The following is a 26,478-nucleotide window of genomic DNA, read 5'->3' on the forward strand; positions in this document are numbered from 1 at the left end:
TATTTGGGATGGGTGTTTAATACAAAAACCATTTTGCCACACCCGGTGGATAATTGGGCCATTATGTGAAGTTTTACGGTAGTTTCACTTATTTGCAAGTTGTGAACTCTTGTGAAAAGAGTAGCATCAAATAGAGGCAACTTTGCCTCTATTTGATGTTATGTTTGATGCTATTTAAATTCATGTAGCAATTTTGCATGATAAATGATAATACTAAAAACTAATCCGATTATACTTTCAACACTGAAACATTAAGGTTTATGAATAAGTCTGGTCTAAAAAACATGATTGATTTTCTAAACCCCACTTAAAGCAGAAGTAAGTGGTCTGGTCGTTTTCGCTAATGCTGCGTTCCAGGCAGGCTTTTGAAATCGTAAATTACAGCTTCAAGTCACAACTTACGACTTTGTAGCGTTCCAGGCAACCCACTCGTGTTTTTCCGACCTGTTTTACCGGTGAAAGTCACTATAACGGCCACTCGTAACTTCCGACCGGTGAACTCGTACCAGATCGAACTGGTACGACTTCACGGTCGGAAAAATACAAGTTTCCTTGAACGCACCATAACAGTCTTCGTCCCTACGTCACCACATTCACGGCGTCCCTTGGCTGCACACACAGCCCTGCATGCCGTTCTCTCTCCTCATTGGATAAAAACTGTAGGATACGATAAATGTTTTCTCTTCGGCTCAGAGCAGAGCAGAGGGACTGACAGACCCGTGTTTCAGACCAAACACTCTATGTAAGTGATTGCTGTCTGAAGATATAACTATTTAAGACTTATATTAACACAAATATATCACTTACTTCTGCTTTAACAAAGTGCTTTAAATCATAACCAAGGAGAATCCATAGGGAAATCTGAAGTGAATTGAAATTTGGCACATAACTGTTTCATAAATTTTAGACTTTTGAGTCTAGTGCTTTATTTGCCAAGGTCATCTCACATCAAGTACTTTGATCAGTTTACCAACAATTCAATCCAACTGAGACTATTTGCTTTCTTATTCAATTTGATGTTGGTGTTAGTTTCAGGTTTCACAAACCATTGGCAAGTGATTCCTGGGTTTTATTGTTCTGTCGCTCCGGTTTCTGTTAGAACATTAGTTCTTGATTTTAAATTTGAATAGACCTACAGCATACAATGCATTAATGCTATTAAACAGTTTGACGCCAATCTTGACATGATAAATCACTAATAAACAGATTTCCCTAACTCATTCATCAGTTTTACACAGACACATATGTTTTGGGATCACATTGCATAAATGTCATTTTACTCATTCTTGGTTTTTAGTGTTCTTGGTTTTTAGTGTTGTTGCAAGACTTAGTCCTTGCATTGATCATACGTCTGTAGTCACGGCAGCTAATGGCTTCACAGCCATGAATATTAGATACACTTCACCCTACAGCATAAATGTGATGAACCACCCTGACGTGGTTGTAGGGAAACAAGTACAGCATGTCTGCTTTTCAGATAACAAAGGCAAACCTCAGTCAAATATAATGCCTGAAAGAGGGCAAATATGCTTACAAACACATTTAGAAATATACAAGACTTCTTGGCACACTCTCTGTCAAAGCTGCTATGATATTGTGTGCCACAGTTTTTTCTCTACTTGTATCTGATTTTATGTATCAGTGGAAGGATGTTATTCAGTCATGTAATGATACCTGATATTCTCCTGTGTGAGATTAGCCTCAGTGTTGGCAGAGTTACAGAGATGCTGGATTACAACCCATTATGTCTAAGAGAGACACAGAGAGGTGAGGGAGGGAGACGAGGGTGTGACAGAGATGCTAGCAAATAGCACAGAGAGTTCAGTCAGTCTCTTTCCTCAAATTTCCTTTCCAGTGCTGGTTGTCACTGGACTGATATTGGATGTCTTGTTATCATTTGTGTGTTGACCTCAAACTATATTTCCTATATTTAACTTGCTGCATTGGAGGATGCTTTGACGAAAGCTATATTCTAAGAGACATGTGTGAGCATTTTGGCGTTTCTCATCACATTACAAGACACTGACCTATATTTGTGGACCTCTGAGCGGTGATCACTGACACAGAGAAGGCAACATGGCAGGGGACCTTGTGGTTGGGATGATCTATAACTTATTACTACCACTGCTCCTACTGGCTGGTGAGTTGATGTCTCAGTTTTATTCATAATATTTTTTTGTTTGTTTTAGTGACGAGAAAGACAGAAGACATTTTGGTGTCTGTTGCCGAATACAGAGGAATATTAAGTTTAAATGTACAATAGTTTCAGATATTTATCATGCTAGAGTTGAGGTCAGAATAAGACTCTAGTGTTCAGTTGTGATAAAGTTGTGTTTCCAAAGTGCTGAATAGCTCAGCAACATGAAAAAACAAACAGGAAAAACAGAAAAAAGATGTTGGCTTATCTATGTCACTCTCACAATTATATACCATTAATACATCTGACACTTACTTTTTAACCAATTAAGCTTTTTCCCATGAATTGCCATTTTTCTGTGGCTTTTATTACTATGTAGCATTGGCAATGGTTTCTATCATTATACAGGTTATGAGAATGAATGTCTCCTTAGTTGAAGATGGTTAAATTAAAGGTGAGGTGGAGTTATTTTAGTCAGGTTAGTACAAGTGTGCTTACTGTTGCAGACAGTCTCATCTGTGTGAGTTGGCTCTTAAGTGTTGTTTTTGTCTGTGGCAGAAAAAATAAATTGACCTTTACAATGTTTCATATAATATTTCTATTATTCTGTTGGTTTAGATTGTGTGATATTTGTGTTGTATCATTGCTTCTCCGTCACTGTTTGCTGCAAGATACTCATTTTGATGCTAAATCCATATATGGTCTCACAAAGTGAATTTCCTCACTAAGTGCACATTTATCCGGGAAAATTTTCATAATTTGCTTGTGGGACAATGTTTTCAGATGTGTTACAAGTTGCTGTTATATGTAATATATATGTAATATGATATTGTTGTGATGGATGGATAAGCGTATTGCATCCTTTTTAAATTTTAATTCATCAAATTAACAGCTCAACAGAGCAAACAGAGCTCCCTTGCAGTCAAATATTCTTCAATCTCACAAATCTACTTTAAATTCTACTCAACATCTTTTATTTATTTTTTTGTATGGTTATTTTTCTTTTTGAAGTACAACACTGCAAAACACTGAGTGTACAAATGAAATATGTTGTTTTCTCTGCATCTCAGCCTCTTTATTTCGCTACAATGGTCTCTCAGTGGTGTATTTCCTGTTTCTGCTTGCCTTACCGCTGACACCGAACCCCAGCCTGGTCACCATGAAAGGTGAGAGGAGACATTGTAATACTGCTTTTTGTTTGATGCTGTTTCAGTTTGCAGAATTGAAAACTAGAACCGAGTTCTAGTCATTTGTGTCCAATTAAAATCATTAAACAATCATGAAAAAAAACTTTTGGGAAGAGAAAAAAAAGGCTAATTGTTATTTCCCTGATTACTATGGTAGTTTAGAAAAGAGCAAAACTTTACATGGCATACTGCGTAAAGTTTTGTCTGTTCTACATAACTGATCTGTGTCCACAGTAACACAACCAAAAATCAGTTGTGAATCAAATAAGTTCTTCTGATCTGACATGTCGTGCACTTGATTTTATCACACACTGATTTTTGTCTATGTGAGCTATACCCGTCACTGCCTTCTGATGAATGACAGTATCCTTACCCTACCTCATAGTACTTTGTAAAGAAGATGTGGTTGGAATGATCAAATCAATTATACATATTCTGGTAATTACAGTGAGGAATTAAAAGACGTGGTGTCAGCATTTTGACAGCAGTTTTCCTGTCCTTCCATTCCCATTCCTCCATCTAAAAACTGTCTACTATGAAAGCTTCATCCCACAGTGGTCTTCATCTCCTTAATATGGGCTAAGTGGTCAAGCGTGTGCACTATGTGCACATTGTGCACATCGTGTATGTGCATTGGTTTCATTGTTTTTTTAGTGTCCACCTGTGCTTGTGTGTGGACAGTGCCTGAGTGTCTATGTATTTGATTATGTAAGTCTCTTATTGGGAAGCAGGGAGGTTTAAGTGAAACTGAGCTCTTAGTAAAAATCCTGATCATCAATAGCACATTTGCTGGCTCAGCTATGGTTGAGCCACATCAGCTTGTTTTTGTATCCGTGTTCTTTTTATTGAACCCTACTGTAAGTCTGCACATTTATTTAAAAACAGACACACACATTTGCAAATCATCTGCCTTCAAGTCTTATCTTCAATGAAATTTAGTTCATGTAGCAGAACTTGTGGTTTTTGATGTAGTGAGTTACGTACATTTAAGGGCAGCATGGCAGTGCAATGGTTGGTGCTGTTGCTTCACGGTAACCCTGGGGGACTTTCTGTGTGGAGTTTGCATGTTCACCTGGTGCCTGCTTGGGTTCTTTCAGGGTAGGGGAGAGTGGGGTAAGATGAGCCAGTGGGTAAGTTGACCCACCCCTTGTTTCTAGGAAACTATAGGAAAAAGTTAGCATGTGACCAAATATTTGGGAGGCAGGCATCATTTCATGGAGTCTGTGAAGATTAGAACCACATGAGTCAAGTGGTTTAACATTTATGACCAAAAAAAAAAAAAAATCATTTTTCACTCTCGAGAGTGAATTTTGTCGATCATAAGTTTCATGAGAATTGTGTTTAGACCAAAAGAGATGATTGCAAATTTGTTTCATACATGGGTTGTGGTATCTATGAGCTACAACATGAGGTAGTAAACCTAGCATGAAACTGCACCATTTTAGCTGTGAGAGCAACAAACCCAAGGTAAGGTAGCTGTGGGGTAAGTTGATCTATTTGGCCAGGGGTAAGTTGAGCCACCTATCCTATACACTTATATGTCCAAATGATTAAATCAAGATTCTGTATGTTTGTGATTACAGTAAGCATGTTCCTATAAACAGTTTTAATTCCATGTTGTCTACCATCTCACAGGACAACAATGGAAATAAGCCTTTTGGCTTTATTGTGTTTTAATCCTTTTGAACACTTGTTTAACGTTGTTCAATAAAGTTTTCAATTCAATTCAATTCAAAAGTTGTTTATAGTGTGCCAAACTTTACTTTCAAAGAAAAATATCTGGGATTCTTCCCAAGATGCGACGTAATTGCAAAACTCCCCAAATCTCAGTGAGTTGGTGGCTCAGCAGGAAGTCCTTGCAGTTTGTGTTCACCTGTAACCTGGACAGATGAAATATTAAGTAAAGGGGGAGGTAGGTGGTTACATGCTGCTATTCCGACATGCCGCTATTTCGACATTGACTTCTAATTGTCGGAATAGCGACATTAACATTATTTTTCAAGCGTCCCACTATTCCGACATTTTTTTTTTTCATTGTCGGAGTAGCGGCACTTTACTATTTTTCAAACATTCCGCTTTTCCGACATTGATTACGTTATAGTCAGGCGTGTCCTTCTGATTTTTTTTTTTTTTCATCTGAGACACTGTTTCTCATACACAAATACATAGGCCTATAAAAGAGAAGAAAAAACAAACCCTCCAAGTTTAAAAACACACCGGCAGCAGCACCCGCTGATCTGCAGCTACTAGGGGTGTCACGATTCTCCAAATCCTTGATTCGATTTGATTTTCGGGTCACGGTTCGATTCGATTCTCGATTTTTTTTCTTTTTCTTACAGCACAGAGGCCTATGCCATTTTCAGACTAGTAGTCTACGATCATTGGTTTTAGTCATCAAATTTTGTACAGTAAATCTTATTTCAAAAGATGGGCTACATGCAATTTCCATAATGCATCACATTAGGCACTATGGTCACATTTAAATAATTTATTTACAATATAAAGGTAACAATTTTCATGATCTAGGGGCCAAAATTGCCCCAAGGTTTTGAAACAAATATATTTATATCTGTACATTATCATAATCTATCATATCAGGTCGTCGATCCTCTCTTTGACTTCGATGCTCGAGACCATGACGTAATTTCGATCGATTTCGATAAAAAATCGAAATCGTGACACCCCTAGCAGCTACTGAGACTGTTATTATTCTGTCACCTGAGATAACGAGGTGCACGTGTGTTTGGAGCTGACGAGAGAATAAAGAGTGAGACAACGCGACCCTGAGGAGGAACTGTGAAGGACTCAGCTGTAATGGAAAATGACCTAAACCGAGTCCAGTAGAGCTATAACTGTGTAGTGGAAAGTAATGGTCACTATCCAGGAAATCCTGCTTCACATTGTTTTAACATAGGTAAAAATGCAAGATAATTTTTCTGACTGATTTATTGCCCGATGCCATGTATCTCGCTTTCTTTCCCCTGCCCTCCGCCCGTTGTCTTTGTTGTCACTTTGTAGCCGCTCCACAGAGCACACATGGCTAATTAATATGCACGTGCTGACCATATATGGTTGTGTCTAGACGTTCCGGGGGCGGAATATAAGGTGTGTTCAACTGCGCACCATTCTTGGATCCAGTTTGATTTATCAAAGAGAAATTGCGGAGAGTTGTGCACGCACAGTTTGATAGATCTGAAAAAGGTGTAAATATTTTGGGTGTCTTTTCGCCGTAGGCCTAAGCAAAAAATTTAGTAGCAGCAGTTTTACACTGCTTACTTACAGTTTTGATAAATGAGGCCCCAGGCCCTAAGCCCAGAGCCCAGACGCTCACAGCTGTAGCTTCTCCGCGGCTCATCCGCCGCGCTGTCCGTGGTGCTGAAGGTGACAGGTTAACTTGACAAACAAACTGCAGCATAGTTCTGTTTGTTTATCATGTGTGTCAGTTTTGTTTGCGACTTGATAGTTTAGTTGTTGAGTTTAAGAACATCACTCCCTCATCAAACCAGTGATAGGCATGCTGAAAAGAAAAGAGAGAGAGAGACGCGCCTGGGTATCGCAGCTGTGTAAAAAAAAGAAAAAAAAAGATGACATGTCGGAATAGCGGTACCAAAAAATGTCGGAATAGTGGCATGTCTAGATAGAGGGATGTCGTAATAGCGGGATGTCTAAATAGAGACATGTCGGAATAGCGGGATGTCTGAATAGCGGGCGGACCCCAAGGTGGTTGAGATGGATGGAAGGAAAGAAGGGGGGGTTGATCAATTTACCCCACTCCTATGGTCAACAGTTATATTTACACTCATTCTGTTAATTTGTAGGGATGCAAAACATCCTGAAATATATGCAGATGTGTTAGTTAGCAACAAAACTATAATTGTCTTGATGTAGTGATCCTGAATACAAAAAGTGGCTCAATTTACCCCACTCTCCCCTACTCCCACTGGTTCCATCCCTCAGCCCAAAGACATTAGGTCGATTAGTGATTTGAAATTACCTTTAGGTATGAATATGAGTGTGTGAACATTGTTTGACTCTATGGGCCCTAGTTTCCTAGACCAAGCGCTGTCTAGGCGAAGCGCAGCTGTGCTGCGCCAACGGGGTGTGTCCAGGCGCATTTTGCAAGATTGGTGCACGGTGCAGTCCGGTGCAGGCCAGCGCAGGCACTCCCCTCATCCCTCCTACCGGCGCAAACGGCAAAGAGGGAGGAGAGAAGGCGGGAGTGGGAAAGGAGGAGGAGAGAAAGGCGTGAAGTGGGATTAACACAGCCGATTCAGATCTTCATCAATCAAATGAGCTCCTCTCCTCACCTTTAACGGTGCCGCGGGCAATGCGCACTGCAAGTTTGTCATTTTATACTTTGACATGGACGGAGGAGACAGCGACGCCAGAGGCCAAACCTCTCCTAGGAGGAAACAGCTGATTTGGTCCGGAGGTCCGAGCTCAGAGTGGCCGAATAAAGAGTTTACTAATATCCTTAATCAGGTTTGATCTGATACACTGAGAACTGCTGCCCTGCTATTTAAACCCTGTGTAAGACAGATGAGAGGTGTACACTGATCACAATGAACAAACACCATGGTAACAGGGATGAAACCAGGAGCATCTCAGCGTAAAGGACGCTCTCTCTCTCTCTCTCTCTCTCTCTGTCTGTCTATCTCTCTCTTTTTTTTCTGATGATTTGTGTTTTGATTTTCATTACGGCTGCGTGACGACGTGGTCACTCACCCGCTAATAAATTAATAAGTAAGTAAATAAATAAAGCAGATCATCACAACGGCACAGTGCGTATCTCAACACGGCAGTGACATGCAGTCATCCACCCTCAGTCCTGCTCTTGGGACATCCACAGCTGCTTTTCAGTGCCAGTTCGTCCCTGCTGTGTTAATTCAGGTGGAGTTTCCATTACGCGTGCCGACAGCCTTTGATCTGACCTCAGATGTGACGGGACAATCTATATAGATATAAATTCACGTGTTGATTCCATTAGTTGCATTAAATAGTGTTTGTTGTAATTATTTATTGCATCTAAATGTGCCTGGAACTGTGGAAACCTGCCTGTGAGGTCTTGGTGACGTGTGTGCACTGCGTGCCGGTCAGCCAAACTTCCACTGCACCTGCTGCGCTTCGCCTTGCACCGAGAGTAGACCTGGTTTGAGGTGGTGAGCTTTCAGCGCACCCTCGGCGGGACATTTTCGCACGAAACTTCCACTGCGCCAAGCTGAATCTGTGACACCTCCCCCTGCTGCGCTGCCACACCCATCTCGGCGCAGCGCGATCTGCCAGACTGACCGTGCGCCGGGCTGCGCTGGTCCAAACTTGCACTGCATCGGCTGCGCCACCCTGCGCCACGAAACTAGGGCCCTATATGTCAGCTCTGTGATAGACTGATGATGTATTCAGGTGGAACCCATGTCAAATGGGTTTGACTTCAGCCCTCCCCCAGCCCTGCATGGATGAGCAGAATAGCCAATGAACTGATAGATAATGACATACAGATAAATTAAATGTGACAAAAAAAGAAGGAGCAAGGAAATTTCAACAATTTCAACAGGACAGTTCCATGTTGTAAAACAATCGAAGAGGAATGTATTCCGTCTAAGGCTTTCTTCCATGCTTCATCAGGAAACTGCTTCTTCTAGTCCTCCACTGGTTTCCTTTGCAAAGTCAAGGGTTCCAAATTCTGTGAGTTTAATAAGCCCTAAATTATCCTGACCACGTTTAGAATATGTAATAAATAAATAAAATAGAGCCTATATGAGAACTTGTTGTCTGTGATTGATGTTGGATGAGGATGTTGGTACAACGTCAGAGTTGGTGGAAAATCTTTAAAGAACTGAGAGCAGGGAATGTTTAAGATAAATAAAACACAGTATCATGAAGTGTAAAAACCTTTGTGAACTGTCAGATTTTTCATGCAAAGCCTCGTACAGTGCCCCCGAGAAGAACTATACTTCACCCATTCACTTCAGCCCATTCTGCTCTGGGTTTAGTGGCTGCTGTGTGTTAGGTTCTTTGTAGGAGACCTTTTCTTAAAGCAGAAGTAAGTGATATATTTGTGTTAATATAAGTCTTAAATAGTTATATCTTCCGACAGCAATCACTTACATAGAGTGTTTGGTCTGAAACATGGGTCTGTCAGTCACTCTGCTCTGCTCTGAGTCGAGGAGAAAACATTTATCGTATCCTACAGTTTTTACCCAATGAGGAGAGAGAACGGCATGCAGGGCTGTGTGTGCAGCCAAGGGACGCCGTGAATGTGGCGACGTAGGGACGAGGACTGTTATGGTGCGTTCAAGGAAACTCGTATTTTTCCGACCGTGAAGTCGTATCAGTTCGATCTGGTACGAGTTCACCGGTCGGAAGTTACGAGTGGCCGTTATAGTGACTTTCACAGGTAAAACAGGTCGGAAAAACACGAGTGTGTTGCCTGGAACGCTACAAAGTCGTAAGTTGTGACTTGAAGCTGTAATTTACGATTTCAAAAGCCTGCCTGGAACGCAGCATTAGCGAAAACGACCGGACCACTTACTTCTGCTTTAAATACTCCTGCCAAATGAAAGCACTGCAAGCAATGTATACCCAGACTCACATATCTCACTCTGGATGACTAGTTTTCATCAGATATGGTTTCAGTTCAAAATCCTGTGAAGTGTCTCTGCAACAATATTCCCCTGAAAAAAGAAGAATATTTGCTATGTCGACGCTTATAATCCCATTAAATCATTTACACAGGAGAACAATTATTGTGAAGAATGTGATAGCATAAATACATACTTTAGATGAACACAATATTCACTGGTACTTGATGTTCTGTTGATGTCTGTTTTTCCTGAATGTGTCAGTCATATGATGCTAAAATGCCTGTTCTCTTTCACTCTTTCTTTGTGGCACTCTTTAGGTAAAACGGGACAGTTTTTGCGGTTTACCATCTACACTAGTGTGATCTTTCTCAACCTGCAGTGCTTCATGCAGATTCCCTTTGCCTACATCCCTCCACATGGTAAAAGCAAACTTGTGACGCTTCTCAGAATCAGAGAAGTCTAATAAAATGTTAGCAGTCCTGTGTGCAGACTTAATGGAAGAACAGGATAGTGTTTGCTCAGAGATACGCACACACTTTAACCCACGTAACCTGCCATATTGTATCCGTCTCCTTTTTTGTTTTTTGTTTGTTTTCTCTTTTCTGTTTTCCTGCTATTATGATGTGTGTGATTTTAAGTATGTATGCCACCACTGTGATGGGCAGTTGCAATTTCATTGTATTTTAATGCAGTGACAACAAAGGCCTCTAAAAGGCAACATTTAAAATAATTTCTTTGTCCTCAGCTTGATGACCATGTTTTTATTTTGAACAGTTAGTGGCCACTGGGAAGATGTCCTCTACCATCTGGGCATTGTAAGGTGTGGATGCACATTTTTACATATCTTCATAACTCTATAACTTTGAATCACATATATTTTAAATTACTGCCAAACATTTTCTTAGAGTGCCATATACACTGCAGTATGAAATCAACTTATTGAGGGCTTGAAGTTGAGATGAGTCACTAATAATAGGCAAGGCAAGGCAATTTTAATTGTATAGCCTGTTTTTACAAACAGTTTGTCTCAAAGGGCTTTACATGACATCATAACAACATCCTCTGTCCTTAGACCCGCACATCCACCGAGGAAAATACAATACAATAACACAATAATCACAACAACGTTTTCTATCCACTTCATTGTTATTTCATGGTAACGCACCATCACTGTCATAGTGTTGACAAAGAATAAAGGCAGCAATGAATCAGCCAATGTGTCCAGTATGAATGGAGCTCCGATTGGATTAAACCTGTTGCTTCTGTTTTTCCAGATTCAGCTCGGTAAATCCAGGGAATGTTGTGCGTCTCCTGGCTCCAGACATTGGTGTCATGTTCGCTTCTCTTTTCATACTGAGGCTTTTCAAAAAGTGTCTGCGTCCTGTGCCGCAAGTTAATCAGCATGACAATGGAATACCCCCAACTGGCACGGAGGTAACTGCAGACACAGTCATCAGTTGTTTGAAGACTATGCTTTGTTAACATACAGGGATATAAAAACTGATCATTTCATGGGCCTGGCAGGAATCAGAGACCTCTGAAACTGAGTCTGAGGACGGAAGTGATGTAGAAGATTCGTCGTTTGACAGCTCAGATGAGACTACAGCGCAGGTTCAGACGGGTCCGCCCCAGTTCATCCAGAAGCTCCTGGTGTTTGCAGTCGGACTGAAGCTGCTGCTGTCAGCAATCATGAACACAGCAGGAAAGGTGGTGGTGACTTTACTGCTGGGCCTGGCAGGTAAGCTACAACAGATGGCATGCAGATGTCTGTCTTTACACTGCATGGTTCAAGTGGCCCAATTCCGATTTTTTCCTCTCAAGTGGCTCAGATCGGATCTGTGTAAACGTGTAAACGGGACAAATGCGCATGGAATCAGATAATGTCAGATCAGATTCAGGCCCCCGTCATATGTGGAAATAAATCAGATACAAATCAGATATCTGCCAATGCGTCTGCAGTCTAAACAGACAGATCGGATCTTTCCTGGCAATGCGTGTCATACGTCATCAATGATAATATTAATTCACGTGCTCACGCGTCTCGCTGAAGCTCTGTAGCCCGTGATTGACACGTGGGGCTGACCGGGACTACCGTGGCCAGCTGTGGTCACTGTCACAGGAGTTACAGTATTTCATTTTCGTGGTGTCTGCGGCTGCGCGTCTGTTTTTTTCCCCCTCACTAGTTCTTGTTTTCATATACAGTAGGCCTAATATCAATTTCTATGCAGATCGAGGGCAGGAGTGTGAAAAGGGAGCGCGCGATAAACACCAGATTTCAGGTTTTCCTACCGAACCGAAAACTGAACTGAGCCGATAAGAAATCAAGAGAGGAAAAACAATACACATTTGTGTCCAAGAGGCTTTGTCCCGTCCTCACTACGTGAGCGACGGAGGATCGAACGGTGGCACAACTGTCACCGTCACTGTCAGCTGCTCATCTCACAGCAGCTTCGCTCCACACAAGCACTTCACTAACTTTATTTTGTAAGTACAGACGTTCACTTCGTAAGTGACGTGTTGGATATAAACTCTGAGCACCAGACTCACCTTCGTTTAAAAATATTATGGAATCATAATCTCCTGTATTAAAAAAAAAATCACTAGTTTATTTCCAGCGGGTTGTTTCATGCAAGCACAGCAGGTGTAAATGCAGATATCAGATATGGGTCACTTCTGATACAACATGTAAATAGACAGTCAATAAAATCAGATATAGGCAACAAATCAGAATTGGGCATCAAGGCCTGCAGTGTAAAGACAGCAAAGTCACAATGTTCATACACTCAGCCTGTATTCTTTTCCTCTTGCCGTGTGTGTGTGTGTGTATGTGTGTGTGTGTGTGTGTGTACAGGCATCACACTGCCCTCTCTTACCTCAGGAGTATATTTTGGGGCGTTTCTGGGGTTAGTGTGGTGGTGGGTGTTGAGCCGCTCCATCAGCCTGCTGGTCTTCACCTCCCTGTGTTTGATGATGGCTATATTCAGTGGGGGACACTTGTTTGTTCTGTACCTCTACCAGCTGCCCCTGTCCCAGCAGCTGGTACCGCCTGACGACATCTATGCCAGGTACAGAGGCCATTTGGCTCAAATCTTCAACTGATATGGTGTTTTTTTTTTAACAGATATTAACATTTTCCATTTCTGTTTCAGTCTTATGTAACTCTAACACAAAATAAAATGATTGGCTTCTGATTTCTGTGAATTACTGAATGAAATGACAAAGAATCAGATTATCACATTAATTGAGTCTAGTTGGTTTAGGACAAGGCAGAAAAACACACACTGCTCCCTGCTGCTTCAAAATACCGGTGTTATGGCTCAACTGGTGTCGGATTTAACTGGTTACCGTACCGAACAACAGCTGTGCTGCACTTCCGTCCGCAGATTTGTCACAAATTCACAAATCAAGCCGCAGTTCACATGTTACTGCAGCCAATATGCTTCTGTGAGTGAGCCTGGCTTATTCCTCCATACGGACAGTCAGCGCCACACTACTCTCACTAGTCTGCACAATACTGCACACTATGACAAAGCCTGTCATGTTAAAGTTACGAACTAATGGAAAACACCCGTTACCATCGTCCTCGCCGCGCCGCGGTCAGTACTGACTCCCGCTATGTCGCTGCCGCCGCGGGCGGTGCTGTTGCCGTGTCCGGTGGCGGGCGGTCCCGGGTTACCATCGCCGCCGCCGGTCCCGCTGCTGTCGCACCGCAGCCGTCATCGTTGCCGCCGGGAGCGGTGCGTAGCAAAGCTCCGGGGGGGGGGGGCTGGTTTGTCGGTGAGAGGAGCAGGGAGCCTGGGCTGGAGCTCAGACTGTGGAGCTCAGCGGAGCTGCGGTACCAGGACGGTGTTCCCGCACAGGGAAGTTACAGGTACATTTCTACCACTTCAATTTGCTCAGAAACATTATTTTAAGTAGGGGTGCACCGAATGGCATTTTTTGGCCGAAGCCGAATACCGAATTAAATCAAAACGCTTGGCCGAATAACGGAATAATACCGAATAATAAAGTTTTTAAATAAAATATTTTTTTCAACTTAATTTTCAAAGAAAGTAAATGTTTGACTATTCTGACAGTTTTTGAATATTCCAGTTGCTCATCAAAAAAGCACAAGTTATATAAAGTTTTTCATTTAGGCCTATATCGGCCCATTGTGAGTGCTGAAAGATCTATGCAAGTAGGCTACATTCCAAAAAAACCCAAGTGTCTTTTAAAACAGTGGTTCCTAACCTTTCTTGGTCAGATTTTTTTTAATTCATCAATTAGGCTACTAGACATTTCAGGCGACCTCATTTGAATTTCAGGTGACCCCATATGGGGTCCCGACCCCACGGTTGGGAAACACTGTTTTAAAAGACGTCGTGTGTGGGCGACATGCTGGGACGAGGAGCTTTCGTTTTAACTGCTGCAGCCGTCTCTCCCTCTCGTACTCAGCGTGGTGTTCAACCGGCGTGGTGTTCAACATTCATTTGACATTCAAAATATAAACCTATTATGTGCTTCAACCGTTTGGGTGAACGATGTCAAACCAACTGATACACAGATATGAACATCCCTCATCTGCCACAAGGCTTATTTTTCAAATATATTAGTAGAGGGTTAGGGTAAATATATATAGTTTTAATTGTAAAAAATAGCCGAAGAAATATATTTGAAAAATAAGCCTTGTGGCAGATGAGGGATGTTCATATCTGTCTTATACAGTTGGTTTGACATCATGAGGTCAAAAGGTCAAGGAGCATAATACGTTTATTTATTTATTTTAATTGTAAAAAATAGCCGAAGAAATATATTTGAAAAATAAGCCTTGTGGCAGATGAGGGATGTTCATATCTGTCTTATACAGTTGGTTTGACATCATGAGGTCAAAAGGTCAAGGAGTATAATACGTTTATTTATTTATTTATTTATTTTAATTGTAAAAAATTGACAAAAAGATATATTTGAAAAATAAGCCTTGTGGCAGATGAGGGATGGTCATATCTGTCTTATACAGTTGGTTTGACATCATGAGGTCAAAAGGTCAAGGAGCATAATACGTTTATTTATTTATTTTAATTGTAAAAAATTGACAAAAAGATATATTTGAAAAATAAGCCTTGTGGCAGATGAGGAATATTAATCTATATGTTGCACAGTTGGTTTGACATCGTTCACCCAAACGGTTGAAGCACATAATAGGTTTATATTTTGAATGTCAAATGAATGTTGAATGTTAAACTAACTTAATGCCGGTTGCTGACCAGGGTGTTTTGGTTTTTAAATGAATCATTAAAAGGCACGTTCCTACAGGAACGGTCCCCTCACTCACTCCTCTCAGTGGCCGCGTCTCCGCTGCTGACAGGATGCACCGGCCTCTTGGAGCGACGTGCAGCGGTGCGCGCGGTCGCTGTGCAGCTTTCCCCCCACTGCTCTTGTTGCTGTTGTTTTTCCAGCAGTAGGAGTCACTTACTAATAAAGCTGGGGTTTAAGCTGCCGTTTCGATCATCGCGCGATCGCGTATTTATCAGACTTTTTTATTTTATTTAAATTTTTTTAATATTCGGCCTTGCTTTGCGCTCATTCCACCTAAGGCCGAATGTTGCTTTTTTTTGTGCAATATATTCGGTTACCGAATATTCGATGCATCCCTAATTTTAAGATAAAAAAAACTACAAAATGGGGCTTTTAATCAGAAACCAGTTGAGCCATAACACCGGAAATATTGGTTGCAAGCGGTGGAGGATGATGGATTCTCCACCAGGTAAATGTAAACATCGCCCAACTCGAGCTTCGGCAGGGAACTGGTCATAAACAGCTCGTATACAGCAGCTGGTGTTGAGTATGGGTCACAAGTGCCCAAAACCTCAAAGTTGTTTTTAGCCTATATCTTTCTTTCTCGGCTGCTGACAGATGATTTAAGTCATTACTCGGTTGTTTGTCCATAGAAAGTCCGTTGCGCCGCCATTTTGGAATGTTGCTTTTGACCGACAGGTCACTGGGAAGTCACGTGACTGAAAACTATCCACACAAACGCACAAAAACACATTGTACAAGGTTTTGCTTGAATCATATGAAAAAGTAGACCGGGATAAAAGCTTTAATTTGGATTGGTCTAAAATTACTTCAAATTTCAGCTCTTTGCGTCATCCACTTTGGCTTTTTAAAAATATGTTTATGTAGAGACTCTACGGTGTACATCTGACATAGACATATTCAGAGGAAAAACAAGTAAATCAAGTAAGTGTTTTCAAGTTGATCAGCCTTTGAACTCTCCCTATACAAGCCCATACTTCTTCTTCTTTTTTTTTCTCTCTCACCCCTTTACCTTACATTCCCCCTTCACCTTTCTCCCACACTGTTCCTTGTTCACACAGACTGTTCGGTATGACGGGTGTGATCAGAACTAACTCTTCTAACCGCCACAGTCTTGGTCTGCACTCTCATGTCATCTGGCCTGACTTCATCAACCCTTTGGTTCTGCTGCTGCTGTACTACACACTGGTGGCTCTGCTGCACAAGTGGCTCCACAATTTAGATGAGGTTTGTGAGTTTGTATTTGCGTTCTTGTCAGAGTTTAAAGGCAGATGTTAGATTTAATATGTGACAATGGCGCTTTACATGATTTGTTATATGGTTTTACATCAGTGATACACCGTTGCTACAACTGTTTACACCACTGTACGACCACAGCTATAAAACTACAACCTCACCTCCGACTTTCCAATGTGTCTGTGGTAGCCCCATATTAGACATGCTTATAACCACTTGATCCTCACAAATGTATTCTTATGTATAGTGGGCTACTTTAATTACAAACATGCAGGCTCATTAACATAGCACAGTATTCAAATGTTATTAACTTACATAATGAGTTCTTCTGTGCTTTCCAGATCACTGTTGATGATGGGGAATTTGAAAGTCCAGTAGAAAGTCCAGATGTTCCTCCAAGCTTCTCCAGGGTCATCTACATATCAGGAGATAAGCAGGAGGTAACCCACAATCAATTTCTTTAAGACAAATCTACTCCATATTATGGAGAGAGTTTGAGGGGGGGGGGGGGGGCGCGACATGAGAAAAAGAAAAAAGAAAAAAGAAAACATTCAAACAATATATAGGGGAGAGTGGGGTAAGTTGAGCCACTTTTTGTATTCAGGATCACTACATCAAGACAATTATAGTTTTGTTGCTAACTAACACATCTGCATATATTTCAGGATGTTTTGCATCCCTACAAATTAACAGAATGAGTGTAAATATAACTGTTTTTAAAATATAGCATGTTCAAAAACAGTGGTCTTGTGACTCAACTTACTTGGGGTAAGTTGACCATAGGAGTGGGGTAAATTGATCAACCCCCCCTTCTTTCCTTCCATCCATCTCCTACTTCCCCCTTTACTTAATATTTCATCTGTCCAGGTTACAGGTGAACACAAACTGCAGGGACTTCCTGCTGAGCCACCAACTCACTGAGATTTGGGGAGTTTTGGAATTACGTGGCATCTTGGGAAGAATCCCAGATATTTTTCTTTGAAAGTAAAGTTTAGCACACTATAAACAACTTTTCCTGTTTATAGGAACATACTTACTGTTATCACAAACATACAGAATCTTGATTTAATCATTTGGACATATACAGCCAAAATACATTCATTAAGTGTATAGGATAGGTGGCTCAACTTACCCCTGGCCAAATGGATCAACTTACCCCACAGCTACCTTAGCTTGGGTTCATTACTCCCACAGCTAAAATGGTGCAGTTTCATGCTAGGTTTACTACCTCATGTTGTAGCTCATAGATACCACAACCCATGTATAAAACAAATTTACAATAATCTCTTTTAGTCTAAATACAATTCTCATAAAACTTATGATCGACAAAATTCACTTGCGAGAGTGAAAAAAGATTTTTGGGTCATAAATATTAAACCAATTTACTCACGTGGTTCTAACCTTCACAGACTCCATGAAATGATGCCTGCCTCCCAAATATTTGGTCACATGCTAACTTTTTCCTATAGTTTCCTAGAAACAAGGGGTGGGTCAACTTACCCACTGGCTCATCTTACCCCACTCTCCCCTATATTACAATAGTTTGATTAGTGGCACTGTTGACATGCCAGTGGAAAAAGCAATGAAGTCAAAGTTCATCATAAATCAACTTTTTCTATCATTTATCACTCAGATCATCATAGTTTAGAGAAAATCTGTTACAGTATGCATTTTTAACGCAGTGGGCAGAACGAACAAACAACTTTTGCTCTGTTCAGGCTTTTGACTTTTCACACTCACTTTTTACAAGGTAGATAATGGAACGAGGTAACATTCAGAAATGCTGATCTGAATTTACGTCCTCATTCAATGTCACAGTGACAGACACTCAGTAAAGCATTTAGCAGATACTGCTAAAACGTAAGCTCACAAACGCCAAGATTTGCAGTAGCTGATTAAAAAAAGCAAATAGGGACCCTATGCTCTATCCATGGTGCCCTCTGTGGCTGACAGGTTTGCTTAGTGGAACATTGCTATTATAGGACCTTTCAACATTGCTGCATTGCATGAATCAGCGTTTATAGGATTTATACCACCAGACACACCACCACAGATGAGGAAGGTAACCGCAGGAAACCTCCCGACACAGGAAGGGCAAGAGAGGAGGCTTTCATGCTAGGTTAAAGGCTTGAATTACCCAGCAATTTCTCCCATGCTTACTACTAGCCACATTGCATTCACTAGAAAACAAGCTTAATGAGTTGAAAGTCAGGATAATAACCCAACACGAACATAGAGACAGCTGTGCTTTACAGTAATACTTACAAAGATATGCATCACTGCCTGCGGTAAGACTAAGGGAGGCCGTGTTTGCATTTTTGTGTACAATCCCAAGTGCGGTAATGTACAGACTATAGTATGGAGGTTATTTTCTATCATAAATCAAGAGCATATTATGTTGATTTGAGAGCATTACTTTTTGATTTGACGTTCAGAAAACTCTGCTCTCATATTCAAATTTACTCTGCTCGCGCTCAAACTATGTGCTCGATGTTTAAACCTGTGCTCTCGGATTCAAAGTTGCCCTGCTCGTGCTCAAACTTTGCTTTCGCATTCAAGTTTGTCCTGCTCGTGCTCAAACTGTGTGCTCGCACTTGGTCACAGCTGCCTGCGCAGAGTGTTTCCTCTTGCGCGGAGGAAAGTCCTGCTCTCGGATCTCTGCTCTGCTCACGGAGTTTCTGTCAACTGTCAACCAATAGAAGACCGGCTACTGTTGACCAATCAGATCATCCCTACTTCTATGCTTCTTTGTGGGTGCGTTCACTGTAATTCAAGGAGCGTCACATACGGGCGGGCACTATTTCTACCGGGTTTATCTATTTCCGCCCCACAGGCTGTTAAATGTGGCGGCTCCCTTTATGTTTTTGACAACTTTTGGAATAAAATATCAGTTAATTAATACACGAGCGCCGTGCTTTTCATTACAATAGGTAGCTATAATAAAACATAAACTAGCAGTAGTAGCGGATGGGTGCCTTATGTATGTTTTTTTTTTTTTTATCCACGTTCATCGGTATATATGTTTTATAGTCTAAATGCCAAGAGTAACTTGTAAGTGCTGTGATGGTACAGTGGTTAAGACAGATGACAGTAGCTCTTTTTGTTGATCATGGGACCGCTGGTTCGAATCCCGGCCCTGCCGGCACCCTCATGTTATGCTATTTGATTTTTCTGATTTTTTTTTTTTCATTGAAACGCTTAACAAGAGATGGTGGGTTACCATGCGTGATTAAAAACATGATGAAATGAAAATTAAAAAATTATTATCATCATGGCATATTTTTTTAATTTTCATTTCATCATGTTTTTAATCACGCATGGTAACCCACCATCTCTTGTTAAGCGTTTCAATGAAAAAAAAAAAAAATCATAAAAATCAAATAGCATAACATGAGGGTGCCGGCAGGGCCGGGATTCGAACCAGCGGTCCCATGATCAACAAAAAAAGCTACTGTCATCTGCCTTAACCACTGTACCATCTCAGCACTTACAAGTGACTCTTGGCATTTAGACTATAAAACATATATACCGATGAACGTGGATAAAAAAAAAAAACATACATAAGGCACCCATCCGCTACTACTGCTAGTTTATGTTTATATAGCTACCTATTGTAATGAAAAGCACGGGCGCTCGTGTATTAATTAACTGATATTTTATTCCAAAAGTTGTCAAAACATAAAGGGAGCCGCCACATTTAACAGCCTGTGGGGCGGAAATAGATAAACCCGGTAGAAATAGTGCCCGCCCGTATGTGACGCTCCTTGAATTACAGTGAACGCACCCACAAAGAAGCATAGAAGTAGGGATGATCTGATTGGTCAACAGTAGCCGGTCTTCTATTGGTTGACAGTTGACAGAAAATCCGTGAGCAGAGCAGAGATCCGAGAGCAGGACTTTCCTCCGCGCAAGAGGAAACACAATGCGCAGGCAGCTGTGACCAAGTGCGAGCACACAGTTTGAGCACGAGCAGGACAAACTTGAATGCGAAAGCAAAGTTTGAGCACGAGCAGGGCAACTTTGAATCCGAGAGCACAGGTTTAAACATCGAGCACATAGTTTGAGCGCGAGCAGAGTAAATTTGAATATGAGAGCAGAGTTTTCTGAACGTCAAATCAAAAAGTAATGCTCTCAAATCAACATAATATGCTCTTGATTTATGATAGAAAATAACCTCCATACTATAGCACTGTTCACAGTACATGGAATTACTGTGGTTGGAATGTCGCTGTCGCTCAACCTATACTATCCAAGACAAAGCAGCACAAGTACAGACTGTGGAAAACAATCAGATGGTATTTTGTAAAGCAAGATTAAGAAAATAAATTTTGAGGTATTGCCCACTCCTGCTCGATGGTCTGGAGTTTAGTTCAGTTGGGTTTAATTTACATTAAACAAAATGTAATGTGCCCAAGTTAGCTGCAAGGCTAAGGTTGACAAGGCAGAGGTTGTCCCTTTTCCATTTGTTAAAGGGCATCCTAGGATAAAGCTGAAGGCTACCATGTACAGGGTCCGGGTATAAAAGTATAATCCGTTCTTTTGTTTCGACGGGAAAGCGGAAAAACGGAACAGCGCCCCTTTTTCCTTTTTTCGTTTTAAAACAAAAACGGAAAAACGGTTTTTGCTTTGTTTTTGCTGTCAGCATCAAAAAACGAGAAAACGAAAAAACCAAAACAAATAACGGCCGAAATTTGGTTTTTGCAAATTCATTTTTTCGTTTTTCGTTTCTTTTTTTAATTAATATGATATTTTATTTTACAGTCTATGATATGACGGCGGACAGACCGGAAGCGGAAGTGAAGTGTAAAACCGTCAAAATAATAGTTTAGCGTGCTGGCGCTAACTTCTTAGCGTAGGACTACCGTCCTCTTTCTACACCATAAGGTTCACTTTTTTTTTTTTTTTTACTTATGGTTGTTTGGAAGAACGTGTTAGGCCTATAATTATAATTTTAGCCGAGTGTATGAATGCACTTACTGTGGAAAAACTTTAGCCTACTATTACGTTCCCTGCCTAAATTAAGATCAAGTCACCAGCAGAGGTCCCCATCACCCACAGTCAAGACTACAGTCTGCAGCCAGACTCTTGGATGATTTTGAAAATGAGAACTTATGACTTAAAGCAGAAGTAAGTGATATATTTGTGTTAATATAAGTCTTAAATAGTTATATCTTCCGACAGCAATCACTTACATAGAGTGTTTGGACCGAAACACGGGTCTCTCAGTCCCTCTGCTCTGCTCTGAGCCGAGGAGAAAACATTTCTCGTATCCTACAGTTTTTATCCAATGAGGAGAGAGAACGGCATGCAGGGCTGTGTGTGCAGCCAAGGAACGCCGTGAATGTGGTGACGTAGCGACGAGGACTGTTATGGTGCGTTCAAGGAAACTCGTATTTTTCCGACCGTGAAGTCGTACCAGTTCGATCTGGTACGAGTTCACCGGTCGGAAGTTACGAGTGGCCGTTATAGTGACTTTCACCGGTAAAACAGGTCGGAAAAACACGAGTGGGTTGCCTGGAACGCTACAAAGTCGTAAGTTTTGACTTGAAGCTGTAATTTATGATTTCAAAAGCCTGCCTGGAACGCAGCATTAGCGAAAACGACCGGACCACTTACTTCTGCTTTAAGTGCAGTTGTTTAGCCACAGGGTGGCGCGTTTTTACATGAATAGTAGACCTCAGTGCTACCACGGCGGATGATGGTCAGCCAGGCTCTGTGTTCATGATGCGGCTCAACAAAAACTAAATCCCCGGACAGACCCCTGTCACGGCGGTCATGAGCTGCGCCTGTGATCACTTCATTTCAGTCGGGAGGAGCAGGTTGATTTACAGTGGAAACCGCTAGTGATCACGGATACAGTAATCAACCCTATATAGATCAAAAGGCTTGGGACGGAATCATTTCTATAGGCTATAAATGCTGTTTAAATAGGCTAATTTGTTTCTAGTGATCAAGAAATCCGCTTATAATGCTCATTTTTGGTCATTTTATGGATGAAAACATGCGCAAAAACAATTTAAAAACTATGTGTAGCCTATTTATTTTATTTTCGGCGGTGTCCCTTTGATGTGCACTGCTGCAGCAGCCCGCACACGTCGCCGTGCTGTGTGTTGTTGTGCTGTGCGTCAGCTGGCTGGCTGAGACACATGACTGGGTGCAGCGCGGCTTTTGTGTTGTCTGTCAAAACATGGATGAATGAAACCTATCGACTTTATATCGACCGCAGACGTCAGGAATAGATTTTGGGCTTTTGTCTCGTTCCGTTCATCTCCGCATAGCGCTCGTTGTCCGTTATTGGCGTACAATAACGGACTTTACCGCGCGCTGCTGTCATGCAGTGCGCGCTTCTCTCTCTCTCTCTCTCTCTCTTTCTCTGCACGCTAATAACGGACAACGAGCGCTATGCAGAGATGAACCAACGAGCCAAAAGCCCAAAATCTATTCCTGACGTCTGCGGTCGATATAAAGTCGATTCATCCATGTTTTGACCATGTTTTGACAGACAAAACAAGCCGCTCTGCACCCAGTCATGTGTCTCAGCCAGCCAGCTGACGCACAGCACAACAACACACAGCACGGCTACATGTGCGGGCTGCTGCAGCAGTGCACATCAAAGGGACACCGCCGAAAATAAAATAAATAGGCTACACATAGTTTTTAAATTGTTTTTGCGCATGTTTTCATCCATAAAATGACCATTATAAGCGGATTTCTTGATCACTAACGAATTAGCCTATTTAAACAGCATTTATAGCCTATAGAAATGATTCCGTCCCAAGCCTTTTGATCTATATAGGCTAAGCGGTTGATTACTGTATCCGTGATCACTATAAGCGGTTTCCACTGTAAATCAACCTGCTCCTCCCGACTGAAATGAAGTGATCACAGGTGCAGCTCATCACCGCCGTGACAGTTGGGTCTGCAGAGATTTAGTTTTTGTTGAGCCGCATCATAGAGCCTGGCTGTGTTGGCCATCATCCGCCGTGGTAGCACTGAGGTCTACTATTCATGTGAAAACTGTGCCACCCTGTGGCTAAACAACTGCACTTAAATTCTCTGACTTAAGTCATAAGTTCTCATTTTCAAAATCATTCAAGACAGTCTGGCTGCAGACCTGCAGTGTCAGGACACCTAGTATTGACTGTGGGTGATGGGGACCTCTGCTGGTGACTTGATAGATGTTGATGACACCAGTTGGGTCTGTCCGGGGATTTAGTTTTTGTTGAGCCGACACACAGAGCCTGGCTGTGTTGGCCATCATCCGCCGTGGTAGCACTGAGGTCTACTATGTAAAAACTGCGCCACCCTGTGGCTAAACAACTGCACTTAAGTCATAAGTTCTCAAAATCATTCAAGACAGTCTGGCTGCAGACCTGCATTGTCACACCTAGTATTGACTGTGGGTGATGGGGACCTCTGCTGACTTGAGTTCTTAATTTAGACAGGGAACGTAAAGCCTAGCTAATAGTAAAGTTTTTCCACAGTAAGTGCATTCATACACTCGACTAAAATTATAATTATAGGCCTAACACGTTCTTCCAAACAACCAGCTGTCATAGTTTCACAGAAGTAAAAAAAAAAAAAAAAAGTCAACCATGTGGTGTAGAAAGAGGACGGTAGTCTATAATATACGCCAAGAAGTTAGCGCCAGCACGCTAAACTATTATTTTGACGGTTTTACACTTCACTTCCGCTTCCGGTCTGTCCGCCGTCATATCATATTAATTAAAAAAAAGAAACGAAAAACGAAAAAATGAATTTGCAAAAACCAAATTTCGGCCGTTATTTGTTTTGGTTTTTTCGTTTTCTCGTTTTTTGATGCTGACAGCAAAAACAAAGCAAAAACCGTTTTTCCGTTTTTGTTTTAAAACGAAAAAAGGAAAAAGGGGCGCTGTTTCCGTTTTTCCGTTTTCCTGTCGAAACAAAAAAACGGATTAGGCTATAGGCTACTTTTAGGGTCCGTGTACCTTTTGTCAGTTTGATATTCCGTTTTAATAAAAAAAACGGGAAAACGGAAATACCGTGGTTTTTTCCTTTTTTACTTTTCAAACAAAAACCAATAAATGAAAAAACAGAGTCGTTTTTCCGTTTTTGGTTTTCTGAATCAAAAACAAAAAACGAGAAAACCACAGTCAAATAACGGCCCGAATTTGGTTTTTGTAAATTCATTTGTTCGTTTTTCGTTTCATGTTTATCAATATAACGGCGGGCAGAACGGAAGCGGAAGTGACACGTAATAACTTCAAAATAAAAGCATGCTTATTTTCATCCAGACTACCGTTCTCTTCATACACTCATTTTTACAGTTTATGCTCGACACATATAGCCTACATTTATTTCAGTGAACTAAAGTATAGTTGTAGATGCCATGTACTAGTGTTTTGTGTGTGTGTGTGTGGGGGGGGGGGGGTCAGGGGTCAGGTGGGATGATACGTCACCAATCGTAGTAAAATCAGCTGTTCTTCACCTGTGACCTGCTATGTTTTAGCTTATCGACATTCCTCTGGAGCTCAGTTTTTATTGTTGAAGCGCGTCCGGCCCAATTAGCCATTAATTGTTCCATCCAGTCGCCCTAACAAGTAGGTTATTTTTAGCTGAATGCATATTGTGGGAAAGTTTTACCCTAGACGTCACCAGCAGAGGTCCCCATCACACACAAAATAAAAGTAGCGTGCTGCTTACTTTCATACAGCCAAACGTTCACTTTATAGCCTAGCTACAGCCCTACACCAACGTTAATTAAGCATTATACAACAGTTACTTCCGACCATGAGTGCTGATATACAGTATAACAGCAGTGGGACTTTTTACAGGCGTGTGTGCGTGTGTGTGTGTGTGTGTGTGTGTGTGTGTGTGTGTGTGTGAGGTTACACCTAACAGGGCCTAATGAATTTTAAACAGGAAAAAGGCCTTATACTCCATTTTTACTGTACTATAACATCACTTTGGTCCATAGGTTCGGTCAATACTTGGTACAGTTGACTTCAGGTCCACCCTGGCTACTTCCTCAGTCATGATCAAACATTTTTACTGCATTATTTTGGAGAAATTAAGTCTCAAAGTTGCATTTTTTGCTTTTTTAAACATGACAAAAAGGTCTAATACTCCATATTTACTGTACAATAACATCACTTTGGTCCATAGGTTCGGTCAATACTTGGTACAGTTGACTTCAGGTCCACCCTGACTACTCCCTCAGTCATTACCAAACATTTTTACTGTATGATTTTGGAGAAATTAAGCCTCAAAGTTGCATTTTTTGATTTTATTTTTTTTTTAACAGGAAAAATTGCCTTATACTCTTTATTTACTGTACTATAACATCACTTTGGTCCATAAGTTTAGGAAATGGTTGGTACAAATGACTTCAGGACCACCCTGGCTACTCCCTCACTCAATATCAAACATTTTTACTGTATAATTTTGGAAAAATTAAGCCTCAAAGTTGCATTTTTTCCTTTTTTAATACATGACAAAAAGGTCTAATACTCCATATTTACTGTACAATAACAACACTTTGGTCCATAAGTTCAGACAAAGGTTGGTACAGTTGACTTCAGGACCACCCTGACTACTCCCTCAGTCATTATCAAACATTTTTACTGTATCATTTTGGGGAAATTAAACCTCAAAGTTGCATTCTTAGCTTTTTTTAAAACATGACAAAAAGGCCTTATACTCTTTATTTACTGTACTATAACATCACTTTGGTCCATAAGTTCAGGCAATGGTTGGTACAGTTGACTTCAGAACCACCCTAGCTACTCCCTCACTCAATATCAAACATTTTTACTGTATCATTTTGGAGAAATTAAGCCTCAAAGTTGCATCTTTAGCTTCTTTTAAACAGGAAAAAAGGCGTTATACTCCATTTTACTGTACAATAACATCACTTTGGTCCATAAGTTCTGTCAATACTTGGTAAAGTTGACTTCAGGATCATCCTGGCTACTTTCTCAGTCATTATCAAACATTTTTACTGTATCATTTTGGGGAAATTAAACCTCAAAGTTGCATTCTTAGCTTTTTTTAAACAAGACAA

At 41.1% G+C, this 26,478-nt stretch overlaps 1 protein-coding gene across 1 annotated transcript in view; it reads left to right on the forward strand.

The window, feature by feature from the left end:
• Positions 1 to 3,296: 3,296 nt before the first annotated feature.
• The window catches only part of LOC146983892 (piezo-type mechanosensitive ion channel component 2), a 151,013-nt gene continuing 127,831 nt past the window's right edge, over positions 3,297 to 26,478 (forward strand). The window contains exons 1-8 of the mRNA XM_085783039.1: positions 3,297 to 3,303; positions 10,223 to 10,324; positions 10,680 to 10,725; positions 11,180 to 11,339; positions 11,430 to 11,643; positions 12,751 to 12,970; positions 16,262 to 16,427; positions 16,778 to 16,876. Coding sequence (XP_085639165.1) covers positions 3,297 to 3,303; positions 10,223 to 10,324; positions 10,680 to 10,725; positions 11,180 to 11,339; positions 11,430 to 11,643; positions 12,751 to 12,970; positions 16,262 to 16,427; positions 16,778 to 16,876 — 1,014 coding nt within the window. The remainder of the gene's footprint in view (positions 3,304 to 10,222; positions 10,325 to 10,679; positions 10,726 to 11,179; positions 11,340 to 11,429; positions 11,644 to 12,750; positions 12,971 to 16,261; positions 16,428 to 16,777; positions 16,877 to 26,478) is intronic.

The sequence above is a fragment of the Trachurus japonicus genome, chromosome 7 (assembly GCF_045865225.1).
Source record: "Trachurus japonicus isolate A0001 chromosome 7, Traja_1.0".
Lineage (NCBI taxonomy): Eukaryota > Metazoa > Chordata > Actinopteri > Carangiformes > Carangidae > Trachurus > Trachurus japonicus.